This window comes from Rhinolophus sinicus, linkage group LG10, assembly GCF_036562045.2.
Source record: "Rhinolophus sinicus isolate RSC01 linkage group LG10, ASM3656204v1, whole genome shotgun sequence".
Classification (NCBI taxonomy): domain Eukaryota; kingdom Metazoa; phylum Chordata; class Mammalia; order Chiroptera; family Rhinolophidae; genus Rhinolophus; species Rhinolophus sinicus.
Genome location: NC_133759.1, coordinates 74822685 through 74842355, shown reverse-complemented (window position 1 = coordinate 74842355; position 19671 = coordinate 74822685). Strand labels below are relative to the sequence as shown.

The following is a 19671-nucleotide window of genomic DNA, read 5'->3' as shown; positions in this document are numbered from 1 at the left end:
AATGATAAGTGACCAAGATTTCTTTCTGTAGGCCACAGAAAGCGAGGTAGGAGATGTAGATTTAACACGTCTTCCAGAAGGACCTGTTGATTCTGAAGATGAAGAAGAGGAAGATGAAGAGATTGATCGGACAGATCCACTGCAGGGGCGAGATCTTGTTCGAGAATGTCTTGAAAAGGAACCTGCAGATAAAACTGATGATGACATTGGTAAGAAATACCTCTGTTCACAGTAAAAATTTTATAGTTTAATTTATATATAGTTACCTATTGAGGCATAATAAATTGCCCCCAAACATAGTGACTTAAAACAACACACATTTATTTTCTCCTACTTTTTGTGAGTCAGGAATTCAGGAGTGGCCTAGCTGAGTGGTTCTAGCTCAGTGTCCTGAGGTTGTAATCAGAATGTTGGCAGCCATGGAGTCTTCGCTGGGCTGAGCTGAAGACCTCCTTCCAAGGGGTCTCCTGACATGGCTTTTGGCACAAGGCCTCCATTCCTCACCGTGTGTGCCTCACCAGAGGGTGCTGACGTGTCCTCACAGAGTGGCAGTGGCTTCCCCCAAAGCAGGGAGTGCCAGAGAGGACAGGCAGGTGCCAGAGAGGACAGGCAGATGCCACAGTGTCATTTACGATCTGGTTTCCTCGCTTCTTCCAAGTTCTGTTTGTCATGCGGAGCAGCCCTCTTACGGTATAGGAGTGGACTGCATGAGGACGGAGATATCACGAGGCAGGGATCATTGGGGACATCTTTTAGGCTGGCTGCCCCAGTTTGAGAGGTTGTTTGGAGGGTCTAGCCAGGGGCACAGCTCCTTGTATGTCCTTGACTGAGAACCGTCCTCCTCTGTCAGGGAAGATCGTCCTCCATAACCCAGCACACAGCTTGGGGAGGGGATGCTCTTGGATCTGAGGGTGCGGAGGGGGCACCCACCTCACCAGCCAGCTCAACTGAATCAACCCTGACAGGAAGGGGACAAGTGTCACAGCCTGATCACCCTCACATCCTGGCTGCACAAATTTATGAAACAAAAGCTTTGGTTCCGTTAAAGTGATCTTTCCGCTTCATGTCCATACGACATTTAAAACATAGTGTATCAGTGGCAAGTGGCCATGGATTAGCTTTCTAAAAAAAATTTTTGTTATCGAAATTGTTATCTTTACTTCTCTAGCTTGAAAAAAATATGTGTATATATATATATATATATATAGTTTTTGGTTAAAACTGAATTTTCTTCTATGTAATTTCTTACAGAAGTAGTTACTGTACTTTGGGAGGTTGACTAATAATACTAAAGATCTAATGTTATCTTTAAGGACAAAGAATACTTAGTATTATATTGTTACGATTCAATTAAGATTTTATCCTAGATTTTCCTTTTATAATAGTCATAATGCTGCTACTAATAATAGTGGTAATCTGCGTGAGTAAAGATCAATACATTTCAACATTTCTTGCCCCTCAAATCACTTATAATATAGTTAAGTAACCTTCAATTTAGATTCATGTTGTGAACCTTATCTGGACAGAAACTGAAAGTCCATTTTTAATAATAAAGAATTGTATACTGTGTTATTTTCACAAAGCTTTTAAAAAATTGAAATATAATTAACTCCCAGTTATCTGGGTAGATAGCACCATATAGTTGTTTGTGTTTCACCCCTTTATTACTCATGTATCTATACCAGGGAATGGCCTAAGGAAGGCACTCAAACATTTGTTGGTTAAAGAGAGTTACCTTGTGATATTTTGACAAATCTTGAATTAGAATTCACATCTGTTATCTCTAATTAATTATTGACATTTATTAATAACAATTTTTCGTAAAAACTCTAGCCGAGTAAGAACTAGATGAAAGGATTTTTCCCTGATCTGTTAGATCCAGGGACACCATTATACTCGAACCACTATGGAGTGGCATCTCAGGCCAGCAAATCAGATAAATTGAATCTGTGCAGTTCCTGGTTCTGTGTGGGCGGTTGTGAGTTCGGGTTTCTTCTAATATGCCTATATTTTCGTGTGAGTCTGAATGTATCTGTTAACCGGATAATTGATTTTTTTAGCCAACAGTCATCTTGTGCCTTGGTTTCTCCACTTCAGCAGGATAAATCCACAAGTTGATTAGGAAATTGGGCATTGGATTATAAATTTTCACTGTAGCTTTAAAGTGTCGTCCTTGATGGTCTCTGTACTACAATTTCTGTTTTTATATAGAACAATTACTGGAGTTTATGCACCAGCTCCCTGCTTTTGCAAACATGACCATGTCTGTAAGGAGAGAACTCTGCTCAGTGATGGTTTTTGAAGTGGTAGAGCAGGCAGGAGCTACTATTCTTGAAGATGGACAAGAGGTAAGTTAGCAAGTAAATGTTAAATAATATTTAGTATGGGAGTGAGCTAATGTTTAGAATAATTTAATTTCCATGAAATTGTATAAATCCTGGCTTAAAATGTGTACAGTTTTTTTTAATAAGTGCCAAGTTTAGAATAATTACAATTTCTTAAGGGTAGGTTTTTAAGTTGTTATTTTTGTTTTATGTACTTTGTCTTAATTTTGATTTCCTAGCACACCTTGCACAGAATAAATGTTTAACAGATAATCATTGAACCGTATTCATTTTCACTTCTCAAATTAATAAGACTTTTTTTAAAAAAAAGTCATAACTACTATTCTGGTATTTTTGTCATTGTTATGTTTAAAATGTTTACCAAGTATTTACTCAGCTCTCCTTATCCCTTTTGTATATTATATATTTTAAAAAAAGAATGAGGGCAATGTGTTGATACCTGTGCTTCATAGTGGTCTAACGTCAGGCAAGGGATTTATGTAGCAAGTCTGTGTTCAGAAATGCTTGATGGCAACTTGTGGCTCAGTGAAGGGAGAATGCAGAGGAATTAAAAGGTATTATTGCTGTTTGGAAGTACTTTGCTATTTTTCTTATCAAACTGATAAAAAATAATGCTGGAATATCAGTGAGCATTGTTGTACCCTGCTTGTATTTCTGGAAAGTCATTTAGAAATTTTTAACATAGGCCTCAAAGTATTAACAGTTTCTAACTTATTCCACTTGTGAGTGTCTTTCCTCAGGACATGATATAAAACATGAGGAGTTATGCCAAAAGGTGTTGATTGCAGCATATTTATAACGGTAAAAATTGGAAACGACCAAAATATAGCTCAGTTATAAGCAGTGGTTAATTTAATTATTACACAGCCACAGTGTATAATATTAAGTAGATATTGAAGTTATTTTAAAAGTTTGATGGAAATTCTTTAAGGGCAAGGGTCTTATCTCCAGCTTTGTTTACATGCTTTTCCCCCATATCCTAGAAAATATCTGACACATAGGATATGCTCAAAAAAATAAAACTGGATGAACACATGAATACAGTATTAAGTTGTTTAAAGGCAGGATAGTCTAAATATTTCAACAATATAAAATGATATAAACATAGGTGAAAAATAAACTAAACTTTTAACACCAAATGTGTAAACAGTGGGATTTTGAGGAGCTTTCATTTTCTTTTCCACAAACTTTTGTAATCTTTTAATTTTCCACAGTTCTGTCAACAAAAATTTGTTTAGCCTTCCTGTACATACCTAAAATATGCCATTCATTTTATTGGGGGAGAAATTCCATCCAAAATTGTTGCCTGTGGCTATGAGTTAAGAGTGTACAGTGTGTAGCTTTTATTTTCTAAAATCACAGGTAGGGCATCTGTATGAATTATAAATATATAAATAATAATTTTGTATTGGAAATTTTGTAGTTTATGGCAAAATCTGGTTCTGCTTTAGGCTAATAAGTACAGTCTGTCCCTGTGAAGGAATGTTTGTGGCTCATGTCAGTGTGTGAATGCATAGACAACTCGAAGTTTCTGGTATATTTGTGATGTTTATCTTGAGCACTGCAGTCTCACCCCCAAGGGAATTCAGTGGGAGTGTTTATCGTGACTTTGTCCTCTGTTGGATTTTAAAGTTTTTTCCTGTAATTTACTTTCAGTACATAATTAAAAACTTGTATGTATGTATAGATAGATAGATAGATAGATAGATAGATAGATAGATAGATAGATAGATTAGATAGATTAGATTTGAGTGATAGATAGATTAGATAGATTAGATTTGAGTGATAGATTAGATAGATTAGATTAGATTAGATTAGATTAGATTGATAGGTAGGTAGATAGATAGATAGATAGATAGATAGATAGATAGATAGATAGATGAGAGAGAGAGAGAGAGAGAGAGAGATTCTAAAATGCTATACTATAAATATTAGTACCTGTGCCAGGTACTAATGTCGACACAAGAGAATATAATGGTGAAACAGATACAGTCTCTGTCCTCAAGTAATTTATGTAATCCACAGATTCCACAAGGAGTGTGTTTTATATTTGCAATAGCCAAGAAAAGCATTCTTCTGAAAAAATATTTCTTATTTTTTGATTATCCTTCAGAACTGATAATTCAGATTTCCCTTAAGTCACATGAAAACTATTGGAAGTTTACACGAATAAGAGAGATAGATACTAAATTAGAATAAGTGGTCTTTCAGGGATACACAGTACACCTTTAGATTATATCTCTTTAGAGCATTAAATGCCTCTATATAAATAAAGGCAATGTTTTCTTAGGATAAATTTTGGATGGTGTTTTATTAGATATGCCTTAACATTCATGCTTTTAATAGTCTTTCTGAATTAATCACTAGCTACCTTATTTTGAGTGCTTGCTATGTGCAAGGCACTGTTCTAAGCACTTAGTCTGTATAAACTCATTTACTTAACACAAAAGTTCTGTGGTAGGTGCTATTATGCCCATTTTAGCAATAGAGAAAATGAAGCCCAGAGATATTAAACAACTTGCCCAAAGACACTGGTCAATGTCAGGGTCTGGATTCAAATTCCAAGAGCTTGTGGTCTTAACCATTACATTATTTGGTCAATTTTGAAAGTCCCTGAATTCATTTGGTGACTAAAAGAAGAAAGAGGAAAATAAAATAGCCTTCATTGGTTTGCACAGACAGGCATAGGGTATTACTGACAAGAGCATTTAGTAATGTATTCAGGTCTTTCTTTTTAAAATTACGCAAATTCCATAAATTGATTATTTTTCAAAATTAACATAACTATCTTTTTAAAAGGATTCTTAAAACCTGTCTTTTTCTTTATAGCTTGACTCATGGTATGTAATTTTAAACGGCACTGTAGAAATCAGTCATTCAGATGGAAAAGTTGAAAATCTCTTTATGGGAAATAGTTTTGGAATTACTCCCACTCTGGATAAGCAGTACATGCATGGCGTTGTTAGGACTAAAGTAGATGATTGTCAGGTAAGCTTATCTCTTCGGTCACGTACTCTTGTTTGTTGATTTAAGATGGCTGAGCCTGTTAGTCCTTCCTTAAAATAAAATAGTGTCATTTGAAAATTATGCGTTTCAAAAGTTCAGTCAATAAAGGAAACTAGATTTTATATCTGACTCTGTGAAATTGAACAAATTATAAACTCTTAAAAGAGAATATACCAAATAGACGTTGGTTTGTTAAATTTCTATCTGATATTAGCCAATTCATTCCCTATTTTTTTTAAATAAAGGAAAGAAATAGGAACTTCTGAGTTGTTTGTTTCTAACTTACTCCCGCTTCATGTTTCTTTGTGTAGTGTCAGTTTTGCGAGAAGCAGATTTTCACTTCTCTTTTTAGAGCAGAGTTTCAAATTCAGAAACTTCTTAGGTCTCATTGTGCGTGAATTTATTTCTCCTTGACTTTTGTTAAGGGTTAAAAGGATTGAATAAAAAGAACCGATGCCACTTGATTTCTTACCTTTCTGCTCTGCCTTGGTGCATGGTGATATATTTATGTACTATAGGTTTATTAATTGTCCCCATGTTGTTCTCGGACAGTTTGTCTGCATAGCCCAGCAGGATTACTGGAGAATTTTAAATCATGTGGAAAAAAATACCCATAAAGTTGAGGAAGAGGGAGAAATTGTTATGGTGCATGAGCACCGTGAACTAGATCGGAGCGGAACCAGGAAAGGACACATTGTAATCAAGGTGGGTGTTTTTACTTATTATTCTCGTCCCTAGTAGAATGAAGCTTTCATCTTGATTATCAGGCTTTGAATCACTTTTTCAGTAGTGCAAGGTAATTCACTAATTTTGAAGTATAAATAAATGTATTGGTTCTTTTGTCTTTTTCTAAGTTGGATTTTACACATTTTTATTGATAAAGGGTGACAGTGCCATACCAGTATGGATAGGATATTATTTTAGAAAATACTGGTCAAAGTTTTCCTTCATAAATTATTTTGTAATCCATTTATAATGGGAATTAATTTCATCAGAGATAGCAATATTTAGAAACAAAACAGAAAATGAAAGGACCAGCCATAAAGACATAAGGAGTCCTAGATGAAAATGCAGAATGAGTGTTTACTGGATTTCTGTGACATGGAAATAGACATTAACTTCTCTGAACCACAGTTGTCTTATCTGAAGACAGGGATGATATGCCAAGGTTTTATTAGGGCTAAAAAGGGTAAATCAAAAGCATCAGCATGGTTTAGTCTGAATATTGATGATGTCCATATTGTTTTCCCTTCTCTCTAACTCCCCCTCTCCCCCACCCCTTGCCAACCACCCCTTTACACTTCTGTCTCTTTAAAGGCCTCTAGTTGTAAATAGGGCAGTTGTAGTTCTTAAGACAGGAAATTAAGGATGAGCATTGTCTTGTCGCGCATTAATTTAATGGTGTGGGCTCGTGTGTTGTATTCCCTTATTACCATCAGTGTTTTTTCAATGGTCACATTGTCCCAGATTTGGCCAGTGGGACCCTCTTAAGGCTGACTTCTGTATCCTTTTAACATGTCCCCATCCTTTTTTGAGAGCTTTCTTATCATCTGGCAAAAAAGGTGTTCCAGGTTTGTCTTGTACTTTTCCTGTTCCAGCTTTAGAATCAGCCATTTCTCCAGCGTTCCTAGAATCCTTCTAGTGGAGAACAGCATTTGGAAACCAAGATCTGGGCACTCACTCTGTGCATTGCTACTGAGGTGTCAGTGCTCCTCGAGCATCCCCTCAGACAGATCTGGGAAATATATGTGTGTATTAACGATAAATACATGCACACCTATAACTGTGCATAGCTGTCCATTTATCTGTAACACTCATGAGTTCATACCAGTACTCCCAATTCCAGTACTGTTCCAGAGTTTTTTCTAGCCTTTCCGTACTATATTTGTACATATTTTCTCCAATTCTTTTTATGCTCTGCATAGTTAGTTACTTGCCCATTGTAAACAAGTCTGTACCATGCCAGTGTAACCATGCCAGCTATCTCCTTCGCCAGCCAACTCTTCACTCCGTGTCTCCCAGCATCCCAGCTGTTGGATGCTGATGAGCACCCTAGTGACACGCCTCTGCATGACTCATCTTTAAATAAAGTGTTAAATACATGGCGTAGTCTTCACAGCTTTCCTCAATATTTAGCCAACCTAATCTCCACAGCTATCCTGCCTCGGTGATTCGCCAATCAGAATAATGGCCTTTCTTTAACATGCTGATGAGTTCTACCCCAACTTAGTTATACATGATCTAAGAACCAGATTTAAGTTCTGGCCTAAATGATAAACCCAATTTGGTACTTTTAGAATGTTTTGGAGGGTGGGAGCACATTAGGAATAATGTGTTCTATGAAGAGCCTTACTTCTGACTTCCTTCTGGAGAAATGATTTACATTACGTTGTCAGAAGTGGGTAGCTTTTTAAAAAATTAAATTTTTAGATAAGAACATTGCTAGTATTAGATGTTTACCATACAGTTATTCTGACCAATTAAATTGTTTGGATGAATGCAACAAATTGGAATTTGAGGTTATGGGCAGCAGTTGGTTTTTATATTTGGCACAACACCTGGTTTATTTCTATATTCTTTGTACCCTCTTTTGAAAAGGCTGCAAAGGTAATACATTTTAACACTGATTTAGAAGCTCAAAGATTAGCAGTAGGTAAATGCTGTTTATATTCCTTTTTATAAATTTGTTGACAGGCAAGCTGTTAAAACTCTGAATTAAATGTAAAAACTATTTATAGAACTTCTGGTTCCTCTCAAAATGATGAACCAGCATGGAGAAACTATAGAAGAGGAAACTTCTATTCTGGAAAGTGACAACAATAAAACATGTTATCTTTGAACTGGTGTGTTCCTTATAGCCTGAGGCAGAAGAGAATTTGGAGTATGATTAATTTGAAGGAAAGTTTTTTGTGTATGTGTTGTTGTTTTTTTGTTTTTTTAAGTTTTACTCTTACCTCTCCCGTCTGTTGTCTTGAGATGGTTATCATAACATCCCCCCATTGCAGTAGATTTGGAAGTAACAGTCCACACCAGGGTAAATCAGTGAAGTTTAAAAACCCTGCTCAGATGAAATACGAATGAAAACTGCTTTGGCTGAATAAATTTTTATTCCTCTGCTTTTTCTCTCTAAACCTCTGGGTGCTGATTGATTACAACCGATAGAGACTACTCCCAGTGCTAAGGGCTTTTAAGGTAAAATTCTTCTCCCAGGATTTGTCTAAGGCATGGCTACACAGGAAAGTAATTAATAGGAATTCTTTGCTTTTGAGCTATTTGTTTATTTTCTAATCTTTTCTGTCCTTGGATTTTTAGGCAACACCTGAGCGTCTCATCATGCATTTAATAGAGGAGCATTCCATTGTGGACCCAACCTACATAGAAGATTTTCTGTTAACTTACAGGACGTTTCTTGAAAGTCCTTTGGATGTTGGCATCAAACTATTGGAATGGTTTAAAATTGACAGCTTAAGGGATAAGGTTGGTTTCATAAATATAAAGGCATGAAAGTGATTTTAACCTTTAAGTTTTATTCATAAAACCTTTTGCAATTGATAAATGTTTATTTTGTTAAGATTTAATTCACCTAAAAAATTAGTGAGTCAGTACTGATGTATCTCAGTGTAGTTACTTTTATGACAAAATAGCGTATTAAAGGTAGATATGAGCCCTAAAAGACAAAAACTGAAATAAGGCTGTGGTGTAGCTGTAAATTCAGAAAACATGATAGCAGCATGAGCATATTTTTAACTTTATCAAAATACTTAGTTGTTTCTGGAGGTCTATAAAACATTTATAAGTTAATAGTTTAGAAAGAATATTTGCCAAGTAAATTTTTTTCAAGAGGATTTCTATTGTTTGTAAGCCCCCAAATAGAATATATTTTTCTTAATTTAGACTTTATAGTCATTTGAAAACAATGTTTTTTTAACCTGAATTTATATCTGCTGTGACTTACTTAAATCTACTTTTGAGTATTTTTTGCATTCAACATTGTTTGCTATTTTGAATAAATTATTTTACTCTATTTCATAGGGTGTTTGTACATGTAATGGAAAGACTAGTGATACCTTGCAAATTGGTAGGATGTCAGTTTTTTTAAGAAAAATAAAAGTAGGGCCATAACTGCATAGTGTGTCTGAGTTGTATTTTAAAGGAAATGAGTTAGACGTAGCTGGACTGTGGATTTCTATTGTTTAGGAAACTCAAGTGTCCAAAACTACAAGCTTGTCTCCCTCCCCCACCCCTCCTGCTTTGCAATTATATATAGTTGTTTTGGTACTAAGGAAGTCAACGATGCTAAGAATGAACAGAAATGATTTAAAGACAACTAGCTGTCCATATGCAAAAGAATAAAGTTGGATCCTTACCTTACACCATATATATAAAATTAACTCCAAATGGATCACAGACCTAAATATAACATTCTTAGAAGAAAAGAAGGGGTGAAAAATCATGACCTTGGATTTGGCAGTGATTTCTTAGATGTGATACCATAAGCGCAAGCATTAACTTCATCAATATTAAAACCTTTTCTACATCAAAGGACATTACCAAAACAGACAGGACAACACATGGAATGGGAGAATATATTTCCAAATTATATCCCTGACAAGGGTCTATCTAGAATATAAAAAGAACTCTTAGAACTCAACAACAAAAAGGTAACGATTTAAAAATGGACAGGGGACTTAAATAGACATTTTTCCAAAGAAGATATATAAATGGCTAGCAAACACATGAAAAAGATGCTCGACATCATTAGTCACAGGGAAACGCAAATCAAAAACACAGTGAGACTCTGCTTCACACTCACTAGGGTGGCTTTAAAAAAAAAGGAAAGGAAATAAATGTTGCCAAGGATGTGGATGTGGAAAAAATGGAATTCCCATACATTGCTGGTAGTAATGTAAAATGGTATAGCTGCTGTGGAAAATAGTTTGGTGGTTCTTCAAAAGGTTAAGCATAGATTTGCCATATAACCCAGTAATTCTCCTAGGTATGTATATACTCAAAAGGACTTTAAAAAGGTGTGCAAACAGACTGGTATACAAATGTTCATAGCAGCATTGTTGACAATAGCCAAAACGTTTTCAGAAATAATCCAAATGTTCATCAGCTGTTGAATTGATGAACAAAATGTGGTACGGCCATATTATTCAGCCATAGAAAGGAATGAAATACTGATACATGCCGCAACTTGTAGGAACCTTGAAAATGTTATACTAAGTGAAAGAAGCCAGACACAAAACACCACATATTGTATGAAATAATCCAAAATAGGCAAATACCGACAGAAAAGCAAATTAGTGGCTGCTAGAGCCTGGAGAGAAGGCAAATGGGAGGTCGCTGCTTAAAGGGGATGGGCCGATGAAATGTTCTGGAACTAGTGTTAGTGGTGGTTGCACATCACTGTGAATGTGCTAAATGCCACTGAATTGTGCATTTAAAGTGATTTAAATGGTGGATTTTGTGTATTCCACCACAGTTTTAAAAACATGTGACTTAAATACTTACATTTTAGCTAGACACATTATTCAAGGTAACTTTCATTTGTTTTTAATTTTCTGTTTATGGCACAAAGGAAATAAATCACAACTTTGAAAATTAATGGTATTTATAAACAAAGGAAGTTTCAAATTTGTTTTTGTTATAATTTTGGTTAAACATGTTTTGGACTATAGACACACCTTTGACACGTTTGCCTGCCTTTTGGAGCTGGCATTTTAAGGTACTGTCTGAAATATGCATCCCATGTACTTACTTAGCATACAGGCTTGTGTTTTCTCATTGAGGGCCCAGAGTCTTGGCTGCCTCTGTTACTTGTGTACGCAGGGAAACAAAAGCTCAAGCGAAACCATGTCTTTCTGTTAGAATGAACTTTCTGGGTACAGGAAAGGAGGTAGGGGACTAGCTGTAAAATGCAATTCCCTCTCAGTTTTGGACATGCTTGGGAATCTATTTTGTGAAAGAATGCCTCTCATAACAATATGCTGCCTCCATGTTTCCACAGGTAACACGGATTGTATTATTATGGGTAAATAATCATTTTAATGATTTTGAAGGTGATCCTGCTATGACTCGATTTCTGGAAGAATTTGAAAAAAATCTGGAAGATACAGTAAGGCTCAAAAGTATTTATCTTCTTTAGAGTTTAGGGATTCCGCCTTGCCACCGCCTAGAAGAGCAATTCAGAACAGTTTTCTTTTGTATTTTGAATGTCTGTTCTGAGAACTTCCAAATCCGTATTTAATCTTCTGCTCATCCTCTGCCACTCCAATCCAAACAAATCATGCTTCTTCCTGACTCTTCTGTTTCTGTTTTAAGACTGATGATAATGTTACCTCCTAGTCCCCCAGGCTCATAAACTCTGGTGCACATGTGGGCCCCCTCGCTTTGAATTCGCTGGCCAGGATGTCCAGTTGGTTGCTCAGTTAACCAGGTCACTGACTCAGGCATCCACATATTTCCTATGCTTCTCTGAGCCATTTCTTTCTCACTCCCCAGTATGGGGCCTCATTTCCTTATGCCTGATCTGTTACACTAGCTGGCTGATTTTTGTTCTAGCCTCTTTTCCTTCTAGTCCATTCTCTGTGGCCAGAAGATTGTTTTTAAACCACAAATGAGATCAATATTACTCTCTTTTGTCAATAAACCAAAGTATTTCCTACCAAAGTAGTTCCTCACCCATACATTCAGGTCCCTCGTGTACATTTTCAGCCTTTTTTCTGTGCATCCTTGATTATAGCCAACCAGGTGATTTTCATTGTTGTCACTTCTCTCAAGCTGGAGTTCTCTTTTTGCAATCTGGCTATTTGAAACTACGTAACCTTTAAGGCCTATTTTATATATCAGATCTGGATTAGACTTTGTAATTCTCCTTTCTGCCTATGATTTCATTTGTTCTACAACACCTGAGGTAATCCCCTCAAGGTCCTCTTAGCTTTCACAGTAGCTATTTAGGAATCCGTTTTATTCTCCTTTTTAGATATAAAACTGAACTGCAACTGGGTTGTCGCTCCAAGCAACTTGAAATTTTAGGAAATAAATAATAATGCAGCTCAAGAGTCAGATTGCCTAAATTAACATTCATACTCCACCACTTGGTAGATATGTGACCTTGGACAAGTTGCCCAACGTTTTGTGCCTCAGTTGTCTTACTTTATAGTTAGTTGTCACTAGTTTATTGGGGTTGTTAGGAAAATTTAATGAGCTAGTGAATGTAACAATCTGAAAACAAAACCTGGCATATAGCAAATGCTCAAGAATTACTGTTATTATGCATAGAGTATAGGGATTGAGTTGCATAGAAGGGGGAAATTGGCAGATTTTTGTCCCCTTTCCTACTCCTTGGTTCCTGTAGCCAGTCTGCTCTGAGAATGAACGGAATTGGGGAACTTGATTAAGCAGCCATAGAGACTCAACACCATCATGTGCTCTCCCAGTGCTGACTGTGTAGATAGATATTCAGAGGCTAATGGAAAATAGAAGCTGCCTTACAGTCATGGATGTTTTTCTCCCCAGTAAATCAGTCAGTCATCAAGTACTTATTGAATTATGTTTTATACTCCAAGGTGTTATAGGATCAGAACAGGTATCATTTTTGGTCCCTACCCTGAAATTACTTTAGACTCTTGTTAAAGACATGAGATTTGTATGTATTACACTATTTGAGAATTATTGAATATTAAACTGGCATTAGGATCTGGAAGTTAGAGTATTACTAAGTTTAAGGAAGATCTAAAATAATACAGGAGTAACATTCCTGCAACAGGTGGAGACTTGAATGTGTCTTTGAATATTAGACAGTATTTGGAAAGATGGTTCAAGTCATTTAAGGTTTTAAATAAACGTTTTAAAAGATTCTGGTTTTATATAAAAGCCAGGAGATAAGCAGTAGAGTATGTATTAGGAAGGTTCAGGAAATGAGAAGTAATTTTTTTGTCATCCCTCTCTAAATGAGGCATCACTTTGAAATCTCTTCTAACTTGTGATTATCTGGAGGTTTTTAAAAGTCATACTAAGAGATACTCTTGAGAGAGCACTGGGGTGGAAGTTTCCCTCTTCCAGTGTTATTTACCCCGGCTAACGTGTTCTTCACTCTGTATTTCAAATGTAGCTCAAATTCTAATAATTTTAGGTGATATTTTTTTTTAAGTCTGTAGGAATAGACACCTACATTTGTATACGTTTTACCCTTTTCTACTTTCTAGAAAATGAATGGTCACCTCCGGTTGCTGAATATTGCGTGTGCTGCAAAGGCTAAGTGGAGACAGGTGGTGCTGCAGAAGGCCTCCCGGGAGTCCCCGCTGCATTTCAGCCTTAATGGAGGGAGTGAGAAGGGATTTGGTATTTTTGTCGAAGGAGTAGAACCTGGTAGCAAAGCTGCTGATGCTGGACTGAAACGTGGTGATCAGGTAGGTAAATAACCAACCCCTTAAATGAAAGCCTTCTAAGTATTATGCCTGCTGTTTTTTTCTCATCTGGTATTTCTTCAAGCAAGCATGATCAATATAAGGAAATACTGTTTTGAGCTTCTTTGTTAGACGTATTTTAAAAATAGTTTATTTAAAAACTACATTTGTCGTATATCTATTACTTTTAATGCAAACTTTGGCCAGAAACAGCATGGTCGTCTGGGCACTATCAGCATGACCTTCTTTGAATGGTCCTGCCCATCGTCCAAGGATTAAAAAGCTGTATACCTGGCAACTTCAGAACATTCCAGAAAGATCAATATGTGAGTTAGCACCCTTGCAAGCTTTGAAGGAGCAAGCACTCGCACTCATAGCGCTCTAAAATGTAAGTGGCCTAAGGTTACCATAAATGGTGTTTTCAGCTTAGATAATGTTCATGTGATAACAGAACCAGATCCATAAGCAGAGTGGGCCAGGTTAAGGGACTGGAAAAGAGATACTGAGAGGAAGTTGGTAGGGATTTCGTCTCTCCTTACTGTCTTTAGGTAACTAGAGCATCGTATTACAAAATGTGATTACTGACAACCTTATTATTAAAAACTGCAATTCCTAGGCTCACATCAGACCTATTATCACATTCTCCAGAGATGAAGTCTGCGAATCTGTATTTCTAACAAAATGATTCTCATGTATGCCAAAGCGTGTTTCCCAAGTCTAGCTGAATCACTTGGGAAGCTTACTTTTTCCCATTTAAAAATTGTTTGTTCACTCATTCATTTAGATTGTGGCTTTATTTTATTTTTAACTGAGCCATACTATTATTTTTTAAAATACTGAGGCATTCACATTAGAAAAAGTTCCATACTACAGAACAGTAGTTCTCAACCAGGGGTGATATTTCCCCCACCCCCACCCCCAGGAGACATTTGGCAATGTCAGAAGATATTTTTAATTGTCACGACTCGGAGATTAACTGGCATCTAGTAGATAGAGGCCAGGGATGCTGCTCATCAGCCTGCACACCCCACCACAGCGGCACTCACAGCAAGGAGCTCTCCAGCCCAAATACCAACAGTGCTAGGAGTTAAGAAACTCATATACGGGCCTGCCCGGTGGCTCAGGCGGTTGGAGCTCCATGCTCCTCACTCCGAAGGCTGCCGGTTCGATTCCCACATGGGCCAGTGGGCTCTCAACCAGTTCAATTCCTCAAGTCCCGTGAAGGATGGTGGGCTCCGCGCCCTGCAACTAAGATTGAACACGGCACCTTGGGAAAAAAAAAAAAAAATAGAAACTCAAATACAAAGTTGTAACAATCCCTGTCTTCCCTTAAGGGAGCTTTTTAAAAATAGAGATTTCTGGGCCTTACTCCAGACTTATTAAGAATATCTAGTAGCTAAGATCCTGGAGTCCGTATTTTATTGTTCCTGTATTTTATTGTAAGCACATTTAAGAATCTCTTTCTTCACAGAAAAAAAAAAAATTCCGATGATTTTATTCCTGAGAGGGGATAGAAATTTATTCTGCTTTTGCTTCTTCAGTCCTCCCAGGCATCATTGAAATTATCTTAGATTTTTAGATCTAGATTATTAAGTCACTTTTTAACAGTATATATCTTTTAAGAATACTTTTGACATTTGTGTTAAGTTTTACGAGTTTATTACTAACAATTATTTAGACATTTACACCTCCATTGCTGATTTCATTGATCAGCTTCATTTCATCTGTGCCATATGTCCCCATTATTTTGATTCATCTCCGGTAGTCTTCTAGTATTTCTTTCAGAAAGGGAAAATGGATACGGTAGTTTTATGTGTTACTGCATGTCTGATGCTTTTGTTCAGTGGAGTAGAAAATCCTTTGGCCACAGTTATTTTTCCCTCAGAACGTCAGAGTCACAGAAGAGTATCGCATCATCTTAGTCCTGCTCAAGAGAAGTCCAAACCAACCTTTATTTTTCTTTTTTAGGTACCTTCGATCCCTAGCCCCACTTCCTGACCCCTGCAGTGATGCTTGTAGTTTCTTGTTTTCTGTCCTTAGAATTCACAGTTCTCATCGGGATATATTTTAAATAATCTCTATTTTCTTTGCATGGTATTAGATGATCCATTTCATAGGTAAACTCAATACTTTTTTCAACTCTGGGAATTTTACTTCTGTGATTTTTCTTTTTTTTTCCCTCTCTTTTCCTGAAGTTTTGTTTCTCACTGTTTTTTATTTTCATCCTTCTGGAATCTTTGTGTCAGTCCCTGAGATCTGTCCTCTGTGTTGCTGGTTTTTTGCTCATTATGTTTCTCTCTCTATCCTTTTTCCTTGGAATTGGTATTTTTAAAATAAGCTTCCTGTGTGATCTGAGGTACTGCAAATTTGGGAAGCCCTGCTGTAAAGGATCAGCAGTGTCACACGTAAGGAGAACCCACTGCAGTCAGCCTGTTGCTTTTGGACTGCCTGACTCAGTCAGTGGCTGGAAATGATAGTAGATGTATTTAGAGTACCACTTTTAAATGAATTACTCTCTTTTAAATTAGCAATAAATTTGCATTTAGAATATTTCACTAAAATTTGTACATACACGGGCAATTATTTTTATGAGCTGATCTGACATGATTAAATTTTTCCTTCATATATAAACCATCCTGTGTTATTCTTTAAATTTTCTTAATATGATTTCCAGGGGGAATGAACTTTGAAAAAAAAATGTTTATAGTAGAGATTTGGGGAAATAACAATAATTTAGAAAAAAAAGTGAAACATTTAGTAATCCCACTTGTCTGAGAGATAACCATTGTTCACATATGGGTGCATTTTATTCAAGGTTTTACTGTTAAACTTAAAGTTTCAGAAGTAACTAATGTTGTTCATGTCTTAATTTGTATTTTCATATACTTTTCGGAAGATAATGGAAGTAAATGGACAAAACTTTGAGAATATTACATTTGTGAAGGCCCTTGAAATTCTGAGGAATAATACTCATCTCGCACTTACTGTAAAGACCAACATTTTTGGTGAGTTTTTCTGTAAAAACAGCATTTTTTTATAATAGAAAAGAGAAAAGTCATTACAATGCAGGAGGATAGTAAAAACCATAAACGTGTTTCTATCTTTGGTGTTGAGATATAGTTTATTTGCATTTAGTTACATACATTTTAAAATACTTCTGCAACTACATTCAGTCATTTATGAAATGTCTACTGAGTTTTATGTACTGTATTTCGTTGGCAGATACTGAGTGAGACGTGGAATGACCTGAATGAAACTTAGAAGTTGCAGTCAGGCTCTTTTACCCCTGCTAATGTGCAAATCAGCCTACTTCTGTTTTACCATGGTGTTTCCCCGAAAATAAGACCTAGCCAGGCAGTCAGCTCTAATGCGTCTTTTGGAGCAAAAATTAATATAAGACCCAATCTTATTTTACTATAAGACCGGGTCTAATATAATAATATAATGTAATATATAATAGTATAATACCGGGTCTTATGTTATTAATTTTTGCTCCAAAAGACGCATTAGAGCTGATTGTCCGGCTAGGTCTTTATTTTCGGGGAAACACGGTAGCTAGCTAGCTTTCCAAAATAATAGTATGAATGCTACATTAGCTGCTTCATGGAAATAAATTGAGTAAAACATTGAATTAAGCAGTAAATTACAGATTTTTAATAACAGCATACTCTACCTTATTGTAAAAATGTTGATTACTGTACCTACAGTATGTTTTGATCGTGTTTGTGTTTGAAAGAAGCAAGGACTGAGCTTATACTTTTAACTTAGTTTCCTATTTGTTTTTTTAAACATTTAGGAAAGACTGTAATTTGGTTTTATTAAATACCATAGAATTTTCTCTGAAATTCTGAGAACAACATAACAACTGAAAACTATCAAAGAAAATTTGAGTCCCTAAGAAGTAGGGAGGAAAAAAAATCCTGTAGGTCATTTAGGTTGCAGTTTGAGAAAAGAGTTGAATTTAAAAGCTATGCCCATGGAAAAGGAAGTGTGCTCTATTTTTTTCTTCTTTCGCTCCTCCTTATACTGCACTTAGTCATAATGAAAAATGAAACATTTGGTATTTTTCCTCATTTTCACTTGAGTTCCTTTTACTGAATTACATCATGTGTAATCCGGTAAATAACTGTCTATTGGCAGTTTTCTAATATTGTGTTAATTTAGTAGGAAATAAGTAAGCCTTCCCAGTTTTTCAGTTTCCTGTAATTTGGACTAGTATCTAGAAACATCAACTTTTGGGTTAAACTAAAAGGATTCTGATTTTTAAAAACACGAAAGCAAAGCTTGCTCTGTCACCTAGAGCAAATTACTTAAGTCTCTCCAAGCATCAATGTCTCCAACTCTATTTCATAGCGTTCTTAGAAGGATCAAATACCTTTAGCTTTCTGTACCTGGATATAATAGTTACTAACTGGTATCAGATGTTATGTATAAAAATACAGAAATAGCTTAACGTGGACCTTGGGAGACAGAAAAGTTCTATCTGAAGGATGCAGCATTACTAATAGATACGTCTCACAGAAAACAGCAACACTGATTTTGGGCTTTGCTTTATTCCAGTTTTTATGCCAGTATTTGCAGCCATCAAAAGTTCTCTTTCCTCTAGTGGAGTCCTTCTACCTGATCCACACCTCATGTTTAGACTCAGCAAATGCCCCCAGAGAAGAAAACAGTTGACACAATCTCAGTTTATTCTCTTCCTGCTGTGAAATTTTAGTTCATCTATTCCTCTGGGCTTTCACAATTTTCTAACATCTTTTAAAATACCACCACTCAGATAATTTATTATTAGCATCTAAATTTTTTAATAAAAGTAATACATGCATATGGTTTGAAAGTTAAAACACTAAAGAAAGATGCATGATAGAACCATACTGTGCACAATATTCTGTACCTTTCCGCATCAGTTCATACAGATTTACTTGTATAATTGTTATTACATAGAATTCCATTGCATTATTCTCATAATCTATTGAGCTGATGTTACACTGATGGATGTTGTAAGTTATTATCAGTTTTTGCTATTTACAAGGATGTAATAAAAATTCTTTGTACTTATGTTTTATGCTTATATAGACACACCTGTAAGATAAATTTCTCAAGATGGAGTTACTTTTGACAATTACCAGAGAGTTTTGCTTTCTAAGTTTTCCGCAGTCAGTGTACTATATTTATCGATGTATGAAAATGCCTCTCCAGTGGGCATAATCAACTTTATAGTTCTTCTTATACATTCTTTAATAATGAGGGAGGTTGAGCACCTTTTTATGTGTTAATATTACTTTTTTATAAACAATCTTTTTATTTGTCCATATTTATATTGAGTTACTCATTTTTTTATTTGTTTGAATGACCTATAAAAGACAGTATCTTTTTGTCTTAAGGGTTGTAAATATTTTCCCCCAATTTTTTGTCCTTTGACTTTCCTTATTTGTGCTTTTTGTTTGTGTGTGTGTAAACATACATACATATATAGAGAGAAATTTTTGATCAAATGTGTTAAACTTTTATTGATTTTTGGGCACCTTCATTTCTGATCGCTGTGTCTGGTCTTGGCTGTTTAATGGTATTGTAATTACATTGGCCCACCATCCATTCATTTTTGTCCTTGATTAATTTTTCTAAAGTCAACACAATCATTTTTTTAAATCTATAAATCACAAGCTCCACAGATTTTTTCCTTATAATTATATAAGAAAGTCCATTGAAGATACAAACTACTTTGTACCCTGTCACCTTACATACACACCACAGCCAGAGATCTCTTCTGCCCATTCAGAGAACTGTTCTTCACAGAAAATTCAAACACCTTACCACAGCATTGTCAGTCCACTTCTGTCTCATCATCTTCATTTTCTTGAACATTTCCTTTACCGCAGAAACTTTGAACTTGAGATTTCCTCTACCTG

At 35.8% G+C, this 19671-nt stretch overlaps 1 protein-coding gene across 12 annotated transcripts in view; it reads left to right on the top strand.

Annotated features, from left to right (window-relative positions):
* The window catches only part of RAPGEF6 (Rap guanine nucleotide exchange factor 6), a 183025-nt gene that overhangs the window by 108491 nt on the left and 54863 nt on the right, over nt 1-19671 (top strand). For all 12 annotated transcript variants that reach the window (XM_074313473.1, XM_074313474.1, XM_019756032.2 and 9 more), the window contains 8 exons: nt 32-209; nt 2212-2348; nt 5175-5333; nt 5904-6056; nt 8664-8828; nt 11362-11469; nt 13562-13765; nt 16659-16767. In XM_074313473.1, the coding sequence (XP_074169574.1) occupies nt 32-209; nt 2212-2348; nt 5175-5333; nt 5904-6056; nt 8664-8828; nt 11362-11469; nt 13562-13765; nt 16659-16767 (1213 nt within the window). The remainder of the gene's footprint in view (nt 1-31; nt 210-2211; nt 2349-5174; nt 5334-5903; nt 6057-8663; nt 8829-11361; nt 11470-13561; nt 13766-16658; nt 16768-19671) is intronic.